The following is a 15585-nucleotide window of genomic DNA, read 5'->3' as shown; positions in this document are numbered from 1 at the left end:
ATATGCAATGTTATCAAGTGTTATTGTTGCAACCAGGGACCTGAGTTGATGCACATTCCCTGTGTTCCATTCCATTCTATTATTTCCCCTTTATGGACTTTTGAGCTTTGAGATATGAAGCCCTTGCAAAGACACACCTCACATCTCCTTAAAGGTATAGTCACCTTTTTGGTAATAGAACAATTGAAACAAAAGTAAACAGATGGTTTTGACAACATCCTCATCTGGGACGCACTCTGATTCCATGTTTTCACACCAACAAATGAATAAAGATGTGGTTGGATATGGTCTCTGAAAGGCAGGAATGGAAAATGTCCTCTTTCCTTCTAAAGAAAACTATTCTGCAGTTTTTTTCCTGTGAAAAGCAAAATTATATCAAAATAATATTAGACGAGCTGTACCATTGTACTGTGACTCCTAACATAGCCAGAACGAGCTGCTTTGGCTTGTGTGTGACAGTCGCACACATTCAGTGGTTTGCATTTGTACTTTCAATCATTTAGATAAGAAGACGGTGAATATATTTGTAGAAGTGTGTATAGACTTACTGTCTGTTGGTGTCAGTGATCCAGTTGTTCACTAACTTTGTAGACTTTTGTGTATAGTAGAGGGTGTTCATGAGAACTTGTCTTCTGGGATCAGTAAAGCATAGTTTGAGGTGATGATGGCGTGGAGTTTTGGATAAGACTCCTTAAAGGGTGGGGAGGGAAGAGGGAGACCAAAGTGGGGACTGCAAAGTCACTGGGTACCTTTGAAAAGTAAGACATTAGTCAATTTAATTGTTGTGATGCTTTACAGGTCCAAAAGCATCACAGAGAGTGCTGAGCGGCTTTGGTGAGCGAACCCTTTGTTGTTTACAACACCTCATGTGCTAAAAATGCACACTATTACAAAAAAAAGTTCACATAGTAATTTATGACAGGTCATCACTAGTACACGCTATAGATTTCATATATCAGGCAATTGCAATAGTTTTACCCATTTCCTCTTCTGTCACTACTTTCTACATGTCAGACTTTTTCACTTGTCTTTTCAATCAATCATATCCTCTTTCTCAATTTCCTCAGAAGATTATCATGACATGAAGCTCAAACAGCAATATTGAAGATTACCTGAATAATAAAGTGCCTTGTATTAATAATTACCTTGTATAAATCATGTGCTTATGTAAGCAGGAACATGGCTTTTCTGTGTTTCTGTGTGTGTGTAACTTAGATTATTAGGTGCTGACGCCACTTAGTCTGCATGTGTGTAAGAGTTATATGCGTAAGAGAAGGAACCTTTTGTCTATGTTTGGGTGAGCTCAGAGGTGATAAGAAGGGTCGAACTATGCTTATTCGACCCTGTGTAAAACTGCCATCCTTGAATGACAAGAAGCGCAGTTGCTATGGCTATTCTTGCTGGCATTTAAAATATTTATGGTATCAGAGTTAGATAAATCTTAAGTATATAAACCCTGTGCGATGTTTGTGAAATTGCTTCACTTTCATCTCTGTGCTGTGAGTGAGCCCGACAATTGTTGCTGGATAAATATACTGATCTACAACTCCGGAGTCCTGAGATAACTTGAGTGAATTTTCACCTAATATAATTGTGGGCTTCATCCGGGATTCAATCAACCCCATCGACTCTCCACGCTGGGCTAATCATCAGGACCTGAAACTGTGCACAGGGGTGACAACATCTCCTTTTTCTAAAGACCTCCAACTTGAATTGGAAGGAGGCCAGGGCCTGCCAGCGAGGAGAGCCGAGGGTGAAGGAATCTAACAGGACTGGGGGGTTGGACTCCGAGCTGTATGTGAGTATATGTGCACTAACAGTGGGTAGCGCTGAGGATATGTTAGAGAGATATATTCCTGTTTTCCTAGTTGGTTGAGACAAATTTTTTTAGGTATATACAAGAGGGGATATTTCTGACTCTTTGTTGGTTGAAGTCAAAACATAGTAAATTAAAATGGGAAAACAGGCATCTAAAATTGAAGATATACCTCAGTTAGAGGGGGATGTGAAACAAATGGCGATACAAGGAGGGTTACAATGTGTGCAGCATAGACATGTTTGGAAAAAGGATTTTGGATTTGATGGACAGCTAAAAATAGAGGCAACTACTGCCTTATTACAAAAAATCAGATTTAAAACTTGTGGTGACAACAAGAAACAAGAAAAACTTGGGTTCAAATATGCCGAAGAATGGCATAAAGAAGCGTTAAAGCGACACCTAGAGCAACTACAGTCAGAACAACGACAATTAGAACAACTACAGTCCGAACAACAACAATTAGAACAACTACAGTCCGAACAACGACAATTAGAACAACTACAGTCCGAACAACAACAATTAGAACAACTACAGTCCGAACAACGACAATTAGAACAACTACAGTCAGAACAACGACAATTAGAACAACTACAGTCCGAACAACGACAATTAGAACAACTACAGTCAGAACAACGACAATTAGAACAACGACAGTTAGAACAACGACAATTAGAACAACAACAGTCAGAACAACGACAATTAGAACAACGACAGCTGAATGCTTACAAAGCAAATGCAGATGATGATACACCACTGATAGGCAGGGCTAGAAATAGAGTATCTGATGAAGACACAGAGGAAGGAGACGAGGCGCAACCTCCTCCGTCCTACCATAGCACCCTAGTTCATCCAGAATTATATCCTCCCTCTTACTGCACCCTCGTTCATCCAGAATTATATCCAGAGCTTTCTGTAATAGGAGCTGCTGAAGACCCAAGTCCTAGAGTGTCACAACGTATACAAGAACAGAAGAAAAAGAAAAGCACAGTTGGAAAATGCCCCAGAGTGAAAAAATATGCTGAACTTGACAAGCCTGAAGAGTATGCTCTAATCCGTCCAATGATAGAAATGCCAAATCCTAATGCTGGGAGGGAGGATTTATACCCAACCGCTGCTCCTACAATGTGTGAATATAGAGCTTGGACAATAAGCGATGTAAAAAGCGCAACCGCTGACATACCTCACCCTAGAGAGGGTCCAGAAGATTGCACTGCAAAACTCAGAATGTTGGCCGACACTTTCCACCCAAACGCAGCTGAGTTCGAGACATGTGTAAGATCAGTTTTGGGAATAGAATGGTGCCTCATAGCTGAAACTTGGAGTGCCTTAGATGTCAATAACAGGCCACTGAAATATGCAAAGAAAAATGAGTATCAAGTCAGAATAGAGGGACTTCTAGAAAGAATAGAAAGACATTTCCTTGGTCACGCAGATTTCCTTAAGATATCTGACTGTGTGCAAAAAGGCAATGAAACGATTCAAGAATACTTAGAAAGACTAAGAAAAGTGTTCAAAGCTAATAGTGGATTGATGGAACCAGCTGTATGGGCTGATAATGGGCCGTACGCCATGCAATTAAAATATGCTTTTATGGGAGGGATGAGAAAAGACATCTGTGCATTTGTAAAAAAGCATTTGATAACATGGAACTTGAGTGGGTTTAATGCTGTTAAACAACATGCTGTTGCTGGGGAAGAGTGGCTCCGGGAAAATAAATATGCAGTTCATAAGGGAGAACCGAACCGCAGGGGTAAACCTGGGTTCTACCAGAAGAAAAGGGGGGGGTGAAAGGTTCGAAGAGGCTTGTTTTACTTGTGGGGAAATGGGGCATTGGTCCAGAGACTGCCAACAGAGAGTTCATTGGGAAAGAACAGAGAGAAAAGAGAGAAGAGAATGACTAGACGTAGCAGCTGGAGAGAGGTGGCCACCCCCTCCCAGCCCAACTGAAGGGTTCTTTGAAGACAATGACATAGAGGAAAATTGTAAACATAGATTTTGAAAATGTTTTTGCATTACTGGCTGCTCCAAACAGTGCAAAACTTACGGTAATGGTGGCAAGAAAACCAAAGATTTTTTGTTTTTGTTTTTGTTTTATGAGAGTCTGAAACAGGGCAGATATTTAAAATGCAGATCACTGTTTCAAAAACATGCCCTGAAAACTTATTAGGAAGAGATGTGATGGGTGGTTGTTCCAACAATACATGGGCTAGAGCCAGTATGAATAAATGAACCAATGGTGTGCCAAAGAAATGGTGTCCCACAATATTATTATGTATAGAATATACACTGTTTAGCCCCAGGGGGCCAGGAGCTAACAGGCCAAGAGCTCAAACTTAGCTACATTTACACCGCCTGGGGGTAGCCATCTATTGCTTTATGTTGAAGGCATTTTGTTCTGCGCCACTGATAAAGAGACTTGTAAACAAGATACCATAGCCTTGTTGAAATTTTTAGCGGTGCAAGGCCACAAAGCCAGTAAAAACAAGTTACAGCTGTGGTCCACTGAAGTTAAATATCTGTGCTATGTTATCTCTGCCCAAGGTTGCTCATTAGACCCAGAAAGAAAGAAAGCTATTCTAGCAGCTCCCCAACCACAGACAAAGAAACAGATGATGTCCTTTCTGGGAATGACTAACTTCTGTAGACAATGGATTCCTAACTATGCGTGTTGCAGAGTTTCATTTATTCTCAGCCCATGTCAATTGGAGAGAATAATGGACTAAGGAGGCTGAGGAAGCGTTTGACCAAATTAAGCAACTATTGGTCAGTGCTGCTGTCTTAGCGCATTCATGACACGACAAGCCATTCATACAAGCTGTAGACTGTAAAAAAGGTTATATGACATCTGTGTTAATGCAGGAGTGGGGACTTAAGTTAAGACCAGTGGCATACTATTCCACACGGCTAGATCCAGTAGCCCGAGCGATGTCTGAATGTTTACAAGCAGTAGTGGCTGCAGCCTTGGCGGTGCAGGCCTCTTCTCCTATTGTACTATACAGCCCACTTACACTGAAAGTTCCACATGCGGTATCTGTTTTGTTGCTACAACAAAAACATGCATACATGTCACCAGCCAGACATTTATCTTGCATGACTGTTTTGCTCTCGCAGCCTCATATCACTATTGAGCGCTTCCTGACATTAAACACAGCTACACTTTTACCTACGGCAGAGGATGGTAATCCACATGATTGTGTAGCAGCCAGAGCTGACCTACGAGATATGCCTTTTCCAGAAGCTGATTTAACTATGTTTGTTGATGGTTCAAGCAAAAATAACCGAACCTCTGTGCATGGATATCATTGAGCTAAACCTAAATGAATGAAAGAATTATTGCCTAGTCATAGTAAATGTGTTTACTAGGTGGGTAGAAATATTTCCAAGCAAAAAGGCAGATGCTCATGCCGTAGCAAAGGCACTATGTGTGGGAATTATCCCTAAATTCAGAATTTCTACCAGGATCTATAGAGATAACGGCCCTCATTTTGTGAACCAAACATTACGTTTAATCAGCGAATAAATGTCACACAGAAATACCACCCTCAGTCAGCAGGACAAAGAGATTGAATACACACTTTCAGAGTACATGGCAGAATGATGGTGAAACTAAATGCTCTCAGATCTCTCTCCCCTCTGCAGGAACCCTGTGAGACTGAATTCAAGGTTGGACCAGGAGATTAGGTTCTAATCAAAAGTCTCAAAAGAAAACATTGGCACTCGCCCAAGTGGGTGGGACCATACCAGGTGCTACTGCCAACGCCTACCGCAGTCAAGATAGTCGAGAGAGCCACGTGGATACATCTAACGCACTGCAAATGAGTAAGCCTGTCCACGACTCTGGCAGAGGAATAAAGACCATCTATCTTTGCTGTTTCCAAAGGTGGGCCCACTCTGACAGAAGACCAGCTTACAAAGGGGATTAGATTGTTTAGATTCTTTTCGTCTCAATGCTGGCAGAAGATACAGTACTGTCCTGTGGGATTAGAACCTAGTGGAAATTGTGGAGTAGGTGGTGTCTTCCTCTGCAAAGTCATGGAAGGTTACAGAAAGTGACTCTTAGCAGTGACTGTGGGACTTTACACTATAATTGACACTGTTGACAACCAATACCTTACTTTGCCAATGCAGAGCGCTTATGCCTCTGACGAGAACTTTGAGGGAATTCTTGATAGTTACTTACAAAGGGAGATGAAATAATGCTCAGTAATGATCTCGGTTCCGAAAATGTGAAAAAGCTCAGAGTGATGATTTTGAGGTTATCCATCGAAATTGATAATTGACGATTAAGAACGATGATTTGTGATTATGATTGTGACTGTGATTATCCCTTTAAATTGATAAAAGGAGGTTCATGAAACCTTGAAGCTTTCCAGCCAGATGTGTTCAAAAGTGGTTAATTTCTCGAGACTGTGAAAGCACTCTACTGACACCTGCTGGTCAATGGTTCAACGCATGGTGTGCAAAGGCTTGATACAATTACATGCATACACACAGAAGTATGATGACAAAAAATGATTATTCAGATTTTTTGCTCAATGTAATTCCATAATGAAATTGAAACTGTTCATCATGTGCTTATGTAAGAAGTAACATGGCTTTTCTTTGTTTCTGTGTATGTGTAACTTAGATCATTAGGTGCTGATGTCACTTAGTCTGCATATGTGTAAGAGTTATATGCGTAAGAGAAGGAACCTTTTGTCTATGTTTGGGTGAGCTCAGAGGTGATAAGAAGGGTCGAACTGTGCTTATTCGAGCCTGTGTAAAACTGACATCCTTGCAGTTTCTATGGCTATTCCTGCTGACTTTTGAAACATTTTAGATAAATCGTAAGTATATAAACCCTGTGCGATGTTTGTGAAATTGCTTCACTTTCATCTTTGTGCTGTGACTGAGCCCGACAATTGTTGCTGAATAAATATACTGATCTACAACTCCGGAGTCCTGAGATAACTTCAGTGAATTTTCACCTAACACAAACAAATAGTAAATCTTTGACAGTTACAAACACTTGTATGAGACACAGATTTTCCAGAGGGATGAAAAAAACATATCATGTAAGTGCAAACATATTACAAAGCACGCACATACACATGTACAGCAGACCAACTACAGACCACTGAGGACAGATACAAATTACAGAGAATGATAGGCGATATTAAAGAGGTATGTCTTAAGTGTAAATAGTCCAAAGGCTGGGAGCATAGAAACTAAAAGCTGCCTCTCCATGTCTCTTTGTCCTGCCCTTTGCCTTTGGAACTGTTAAGAGTTCAGTGCCAGAAGACCTCAGGGATCTACTTGGTGTGTATCTTGAGAGCATGTCTGACATATATTCAGGTGCATGACTAACGAGTGATTTATAGACTAGTATAATAATTCCCAGGGTGGGTTAATCTGGCCATTTGGACAGAGCTGTGAGGTTCCCCCTCGCAGCTCATGCCACATTATCATTGAACACCTGCTCTCCAATCTCACTCATGCTTGTCATGTCACATATAAATATAAACATATATAAATGTGATGTATTATTATTATTATTATTATTATTATACTCATCTCATGCATGTGTAAACCTATGTACGACAATAATCGAATCCAGGAACATGGCTTCATCATCATCATTGTTTATTCAGGGAGAATTGACTGAGCACAGGGCTCTTTTGCAGCAATGCCCTGATTGAGGCTAAAATTTCAGCATTTAAAGGTATAAATCGGAGGGTTTCTACGAGGGGAAACTGTAAAGAGATGGTTTGGGAAACACTTGCAGAAAAAAGAAACTCATTGAGAAAGGTATACCTTTTAAGTTCTTGTAGACAATATGGGAGTTTCTGTCCATTTCTTGATTCTTAACGTGCATTCCATTCAAGAGGTTTACAGCCAGACAAGCAGCATTACCTAATATAAAGAAATGAGGACCAATGGCTAATGTTATTACCACAATTAATCAAAGCACATGTAAAGAAATCTCTTTTACATGATCATAGAATATGCATGGTCATGTTTAGACAAAGAATAGTATCATACATGGAGCAATTGATGCATTTGACTAATTATTTACTTTTAAGCTTCCACTAACAACTGCCATAACGTCCTGTCTGCTGTAGGCCAGTTTTCGACAGTTTCCACATCTTTTTTTTAAACATGTATGATCAAATGATTTGCAAATTATTTGTTAGCAGTAATTATTCATAATTAGCCTATGTATCAGCTCATATATTTCACAATAAAATGGCATATTTCGTAATTTCTTAAGTTAGTTAGGCTATGTAAATATTTAATTATATTCATCTATTAATTAATTTGTTTCAAGTACTTACGGTTTCTTTTGCCCTCCTCATAAATCAGTCATGATCAACACGAAACGAATAGAAATAATGAAAATGCAGACTTTCTCCGTACTCCAGACCAGTTTGTGGCAGTAATGCTGTTTGCTAAAAAGAAGCTCAGTGTCGTTTGTTGATGACGTATGAGGAAGTCGACCCACACCAGATCATTTCTAACAGGGGCTGTTTTCACACCACACGAGGACGCAGACTCATCAACAGAATGGTGATTTTTTTTCTTAATCCTTGTAACAATTTCTGAAATATGCCGCGTTTATTGTAGATATTACAATGACCTCGTCTATGTCTGCCTAGACAGACTTTAAAATACTGACTAAAATAATCTTTCCCGGCTATTAGAACTTGACTAGTGATAACTCTTTACCATAGCTAGTTATGTACCTTAGTAACAGTCCATGATTCTGTTGAAACGTTGTGGATATTTGAGGTCAACATCCAATCAATTTACAACCCTCCATTCCTTGCGTCTGAAGCAATGTATTGTTTATCTCTGGAATAGTGTATGGCACGGACGGAGATGCTTAGTTTGTTTCCAATCATATGTATGGAGTCAGGAGTGGACTGCATTCCACCTGAGCATTTTCGAGTCACACACAGAACCGACAGCTATGGGGAGCGAATCGCTGAAATGGACAAAGGTGTATTGGATTAGAATGGCGGACCACAACGTTACTTTTAATGTTACCTTGTGATGTATTGATTGTTGTCCTACTGCATTTATGTGATTACCTCTGTAAGTGGACAACTCCGACTGTACTCACTCTCTATATAGGGTAAACAGAAGAAGACTAAGAAGTTTGCCACAATGAAGAGAATGATCAGTCTAAAAGATTCACGATTGTAAGTATACTGGTACTTGTCTTACGTCCCTAATATACTGGATAAATGTCAAGATAACAGTTTGCTTATGCATCGTTTATGTCACATTTACCACATTTATGCTACTCATTTCTGTCAGAAAACTATGTCTGATTTGTTGTTCCTCATAACTTTTAGTCAAGGTGTTGGTCATCAGACCACTTGGTCACTGATTCTGACATATCAACTCTGATATTGGAAATCTAAACTTTAAAACATCAGTGGGCAGTTTACCCACTTTTTCTTTCTTTTTTTTTAACCATTTAAAATTGTTGATTGAATATATGTTCATGTGATGAACAGATCAACACGCATTGTTCCCAAATGCTACCCAGGCTAAGCACTATTTCTCCTTTTGAACCGATTACCAGGGATTATTTCTTTAAGGTTTAACCCATGTGCTGTCAATTCAGACAAAGACAGTTAAAGCAGCAATAAGGAGTTCTGTTCCAAAACTAGCAAGCTAACTACCTAAAGGGCATGCAAAAACCTTGCAAACACCACCAACCAACAGCCCAGTTGAGACTGATAGAAGCTTGCCAACACACAAACTAGTGTCTGGCTGTATAGCTCGCAATGTAATGCTTTGAAAGCTTTTCTTCCATTTTTGCAGAGTATTCCAGCCCGGTACACAGAACTACATAGGGCATATCCTGGATGGTACAATTTAACAGAGACCCTGAAAAATCCAAAACTCTGTCTTGATAATTAATAATACTTTTGATTTCTGTCATCAGACCAAACAACGCACCATGCTTTTAAACTTGTGGTGTCATGTGACTCACTTAAATGTGAAAAATGTTTCCATTTTTTCCGCTCGCAAATTCAAATTGTGAATTAAGCATGTTCAAGGACCTTCATTTACCTTCATGAATTTACCCCACTGTTAAAAATGATGTAAATGATGGCGACAATGCTGACTGGTTACTAGTTGAAATTCCTTGTCTTGTTCAGTGGACAAACTTTTATTACTTTTATTACTGGGCAAACTCGAGTTGCTGAATTGCTTGATATGGTCAATAATGTCTTTATAGCTTCAGAATAACTTTAGATGTCTGACTCACGTTAATGTACAATTGTTTTCCCTTTTACACAGAAAAGAAAAGGATCAATCAAAAAAGACTGTGAAAAAGAAGGAGGACCCCTCAGAAATGAAAGAAAAGGAGGTGTAAGTTATTCATACAAACATATTTAATGGTATCTGTGGATATGAATTGGGTAAATGCAAGATAAAGAAAAATAGTAAATCCATGATTTTAATTTTTTTTCTCCAGGCCAAAGTATCCATCCTGTCTCTTCTTCCAGTACAACACACAACTCGGTCCCCCTTATCACATTCTTGTGGATACCAACTTTATTAACTTTTCCATCAAGGGAAAATTGGATGTAGTGCAATCAATGATGGATTGTCTATATGCAAAGTGTAAGTACCGGAGTCTAAACCCAGTATGTTAAGTTTTAGCATTTTGTCAAAAATGCTCAAAATCCTCCATTTGAAGGCCTAGAGTCACAGGGGTTACCTGTTAAATGGTAGGCTTGGCAGGTACAAAAAGGACTATGGATGTTCTTCAGGCAGATGGCACAGTCTGTAGGGAAAAAAACTGAAAGTGTTATGCCCAAACAAAAAAAAAGGTTTGTGGTCGACATTTCTGTTTCAGTAGATGTGTTTAAAAGTTCTTCAAATAATTTATGATGTCCCAGGAAAATAAGGCGGCATTGGTGTCTTCTCCCAGTAACTGTAACCAAAAATAACGGGTGGTAAATTCCAACATGATGTGATCTATTATCTCATTTAGTTTATGACTCACCCAGTCACCACAAATATTTTTTTGCTTTTAGAAGAACATTTATAAATGCATAAAGGCAAATGCAAATACATACCAAAATATTGCTCAGAGTTTGCAGCCAGAGTGTATGTGTGTTTGTAATAGTAATGCTAGTCAATGCTATCTCCATTATAGTTGTATAAATACTCAAGTGTGTTTTGTGAACTTATCTGTGCTTTGCTATATACTTGTTTTCCAGGTATTCCTTGCATCACAGATTGTGTTTTAGCTGAACTGGAAAAGCTGGGCATGAAGTATAGAGTGGCACTGAGGTACAGGACTTCCTACATCGACACTTAAACTAGGCCTACATAAAAAGGTTCATCAGAAGCTTAGTCCTATTCCACTTAGTTATATTCTCATTGTGTGAACATTTCTGACTGATATGATGCACCCTGTGCTTCCAGAAATAGTGAATCTTTTGACTTTGACCAGCAGTTCTCAGTAAAAATATTTAATTTTGAAAATGAAAGAATATGAAGCTATTTGTGCTAGTCAAAACTAGAGTGTGTAATGTTTTAATTTGTATTTTATGTTTCTAAATGCACCCTGAGTATTAACCGCAGGGCTGCATACATTTTACAAAATCAGTGTATAAGATGACAAACGCGAATAAGCAAAGGAGATATGAAAATGATGAATGATGTTTTCAATGTATTTTTTGCCTAAATGAAAGAAAATTGCAGTCAGAAATCCCTGGAGGGACTGACGTTAATATGACATTAAGTGGGCAAGGCTGTTTCAGCTAACTGGCTACCTTAAAGATTCTTTTGTCAACAACTAGTTCAATGCTAAATGTTTTTTTGGCAATATAAGCTCAATGCAAGCAAATTACAGATTGTAACTAATTTGGCTTCAATGACATTTCCTCTATAGAATCGCCAAGGACCCACGCTTCGAGCGCTTGCCATGCTCACACAAAGGAACATATGCTGATGACTGCTTAGTCCAGAGGGTGTTACAGGTAATGTGGATTCCTTAATGTGGAGCTCATTCACTTTTCATGTGTTATGGTGCATTGAAAGGGAGTCTCATTTGTGTAAATATTTTTTCCTTCACTAGCACAAATGTTACATTGTGGCAACAGTGGACAGAGACCTGAAAAGAAGGCTCCGTAAGATACCCGGCGTGCCAATCATGTATATCTCCAATCACAGGTCAGTGTTCAGTTTTGCCTTGTGTAAAAAAAAAAGAAAAGAACTTTAACCGGCCTTTGGGAAACAAACTTCTCAGCACCAAAATAGCTGATGCTAACTGGCGGGGGCTTACATACGCAGGGGTCTTCGAAATTGGGCGAGAGCTGCTTTATGATTTTGAAAACAAGATACACATTTGTCGGGACAAAGTGTATGACTACAAACTGGTCCTCTGCATGGGATTTAGCAGTTGATGAAAGTTGAAATGACAACTGTACATGATTTGAATTATTTAAGGATTGTTACTAATTAATACATGCACTAATTAAATCGTCACTTCTCCCCATCTCCTTCTAAGGTACAACATAGAACGAATGCCAGATGATTATGGAGCACCAAGGACCTAAATTACTTGGAAACCATACTAACCTGTCTTATTTTGAACTGTTTACACACCAAGTTCATTGTTGCATTTTTTCTTTTTTCAAATTCGATTTCAGTGCAAAGAAATTATTGTAAATTAACAAAGATAATTTGTTTTTGTTGTGTTTGTTTGAAATAAAATAAAAAATATCAATGTGTGGTGGTATTTGAAATGACTTTGCAGCAGTATGTGTGGTTCCCTGTACATACACCATAGAACTTTCTAAAAATATATATTTTTGTTGTCTTGTTTGAGCCCCAGAGATGAGATAATGGTGTTGAAATAACCCTTCTTTTTTAGCAGAGTAAAGCTGATTCGGTAAGATTTCTGAAAATGGAATTGAAGCACCTAGCTCACCTCATAATTTACAGAAAAATAGTGTGATGGACTTTTTTAAACAGGTGATCACCTACATTCAATCCCCCCAAAAACGTTATTTGTCTAGTAACAGAGAAAACCAACATACATACTATAGCACTTTCTCCTTGTTCTTCCTTATGAACGCAGTGGTGGCCTTTAAAGAATATTTAAGGTATCGTCATGTTGAAAAAGTGCACAACGTCCCAGGGTGAAGGGTAGCACTTTCTCTCTCATTTTTGTAAAGAGATTGCTTGATTTTTCAGGCTTCACAGGGTGTGTGCAAATATAGGCTGTGTGCACGTTGAATCTTGATTTCTACTGCATCATGCAGATGATGGGGTTTGAATTAGGCATAAACAGCATGACTTCATCCTGTCGTGTGTCAACAGTTCAGGCTGCTAGTGGGTTTGTAATGGTGTGGTATATTTGCTTTCTTTACAAGTTAGGCCCCTTCAAGGTGCAGTCCAGTCTAATTCAAGAAATGTTTTGTTCAGTTCAGTGAATTGCTCATCATGGTTCTCTACCTGTCCGTTCAGTGTGTGCTTTAAAAAAAACTCTGGTTTGTAAACAGTCCTCGCTTAGTGAAATGGGACAAATCGGGGGTATTCGTCGTAGCTCGCTAAACGGTTTAGCGAGCTAATTTTCAGGCTAAGATAAAAAAAACGCCCCTCTTTTTGGTTCGTGGAAGCAACTTTTGATAAATCACCATAGTTACATATCGATTAGCACTAACCTGCTCCAGGGCAGGCTAACTTAAGTGTAGCTGGATAAGCTTGCCACACCCCCGGAAAAAGGAGGGATCCCATTGACCAAGGACTGATATTAGAGTTAGTTTAGCGGAGGGAGAGAGTTCTTTACGATCGCCAAGATCCATTATTCTTGTATGAGCGCTACCGATTCAGCCGACAAGGAATCATTAATTTACAAGACCTTCTCGAGTCATTTATTGCAAACACCACATTGACTGTCTTGCGCTTTTTTGCGAGTGGTACATTTTTGTAGTGTCGGTGATGCGGAGAACAAAGCACTCATAATTATATGAGTGTTATTAGTACACCATAGCATATCATTATTGTAGAAAATGATTACGGTGGACTCATGATAAGAATAGAGAGAAATACAGACAATTTATTTTCACTGCTTCAATTTATTGCATTTGTTATTAATACATTTAGTCATTTAACAGACGCTTTTATTCAAAGCGACTTCCAAGGAAATGTAAAACTACTTCGAGGAAGGAGGTGAGGGGATTTGAACTAGCAAACATGCAGACTCAAACCGGTAGAGGAAACCTCTGTACCAGCTGACACTCGCCGGTAGGTATACATACATAGATATCACCCTATAAACATCCCAACACACCTTGCTCTCACAGCGGTGGTGGTGTTGAATTTTGCCATGATTATGGTCTTGTATTCTTCATAAGCGTTCATGTTCATCTCCTACTCGCCAGCGGAGAAAAAAAGAGCCCTTTTCTTTGTGTTTAGAACCATTATACCGTTAGAAAATCATGGTTTTGGTGATCGACCTTTCCTGCCTTTTGAAGTAGGACGTGCACGCGCAAATGCCATGATAACTTTAGCCTGCTTGAAATTAACCACATGATTAGGATGCGGGTCAGCCGTTAACGAACCGATATTTGCTGTTCTCAATCAGCTCGCTAATCTTAACGGGCTAAAAGGCCAATTGATTAACTTAGCTTCAATCCTACGACGAACGTACCCCAGGTTCGGACCGAGCCATTGAACCCATTGCATTAGGAGTATGGAAGGGAGGGGTAATTTGATCAACAACCTTTAACAGCAATTGAGCACTGAGCACATTTCAGACTACTTTGTTACTGGTAGGCACGATTCAAAATTTCACATGTTTTTTTCACATAGAAAAAATTGCTTAGAAACTAAGCAACTCCATATATGGTCATTTTGTATTAATCTTCAGAGTGTCACAAAGCAGTCCCGTTAATGACATCAATTGGTTGCAGTGATCTCGACTCATGTTGCTCTTTTGCTAAGCCTTTTCCGATTAGCCAGGAGGAAGTCATCAAGAAAATCAAAACAAAATACATGACAATTGAGGAGATAATAGAGGGGCAAACTGAATATCTGTACAATATCTGCTGAAGGTTATCTTGGATCGAGAACGTATTCACTGGTGCAAAAACAGTTTAAAAAACAAGAACAGCTTCCAAAAACAATGCAGGAATTTGATTTCATGCACAGTAAGCCTAGTACTGTTTTGCATGGATACTGCAGAAATGATAGTGATTTGCAAATGATGCTAGAAATCGTTGAATTTACATGGACTTGGGCAATTGCCAATTCCTGGAGGCAGGGCGCCCGAAGGAATGGTTGGCCCTATGAAAGAATATAATATTCGGTCCTACCAAACCTAAACGCCCATGTGGGCTGCAGTTGCTGTAAGTGGATGTTTGCTACAGTTCGTTGATAAGATTTGAAATTATAACATTTTCAAATGTCATAAACCAGGCTGAAGACATGTCTGATTTGTTGGTGCAACCAAAAATATTCTGTACTGAACAGTCTCTGGTGCAACTGTAATCTACGTCCCTTGCATTTTCCTAGTGAGAGGTCCCAATTTGCGAGAACGTATCCCCATAGCATTATGCGTAATATGCGAGTGAGATGTCCGCGACCACGTGGTGTTCTGTGATGAAGAAATAGAGACCACGCATCGAATCTTTTCTCTCTCCCAGTTTATCAGAAATTAGACTACATTTGGAATCATAATGAAGTATTTAAAAAAAATGAAATCTTTGTTAAATACTTTATTTTAGCTACACTTTTTGTTCATAAATGTA

At 39.1% G+C, this 15585-nt stretch overlaps 1 protein-coding gene across 1 annotated transcript; it reads left to right on the top strand.

Annotated features, from left to right (window-relative positions):
• The first annotated feature begins 8260 nt into the window (after positions 1-8260).
• fcf1 (FCF1 rRNA-processing protein) lies at positions 8261-12557 on the top strand. The gene is made up of 8 exons (XM_012819496.2): positions 8261-8365; positions 8933-9000; positions 10115-10186; positions 10293-10441; positions 11044-11116; positions 11721-11808; positions 11907-12001; positions 12339-12557. The coding sequence occupies exons 1-8, from the start codon at positions 8276-8278 to the stop codon at positions 12385-12387; spliced, it is 684 nt and encodes a 227-aa protein (XP_012674950.2). The 5' UTR covers positions 8261-8275; the 3' UTR covers positions 12388-12557.
• The last annotated feature ends 3028 nt before the right edge of the window (positions 12558-15585 follow it).

The sequence above is a fragment of the Clupea harengus genome, chromosome 14, assembly GCF_900700415.2.
Source record: "Clupea harengus chromosome 14, Ch_v2.0.2, whole genome shotgun sequence".
Classification (NCBI taxonomy): domain Eukaryota; kingdom Metazoa; phylum Chordata; class Actinopteri; order Clupeiformes; family Clupeidae; genus Clupea; species Clupea harengus.
Note: the sequence above shows the minus strand (reverse complement) of the source record. Positions and strands in the feature narration are given on the sequence as shown.

Coding starts and splice junctions, on each gene's coding strand:
- fcf1 (XM_012819496.2), top strand. CDS start 8,276: ATGACGTATGAGGAAGTCGACCCACACCAGATCATTTCTAACAGGGGC. Junction 9,001..10,114: donor AGTCTAAAAGATTCACGATT/GTAAGTATACTG, acceptor CCTTTTACACAG/AAAAGAAAAGGATCAATCAA. Junction 10,442..11,043: donor GGATTGTCTATATGCAAAGT/GTAAGTACCGGA, acceptor CTTGTTTTCCAG/GTATTCCTTGCATCACAGAT.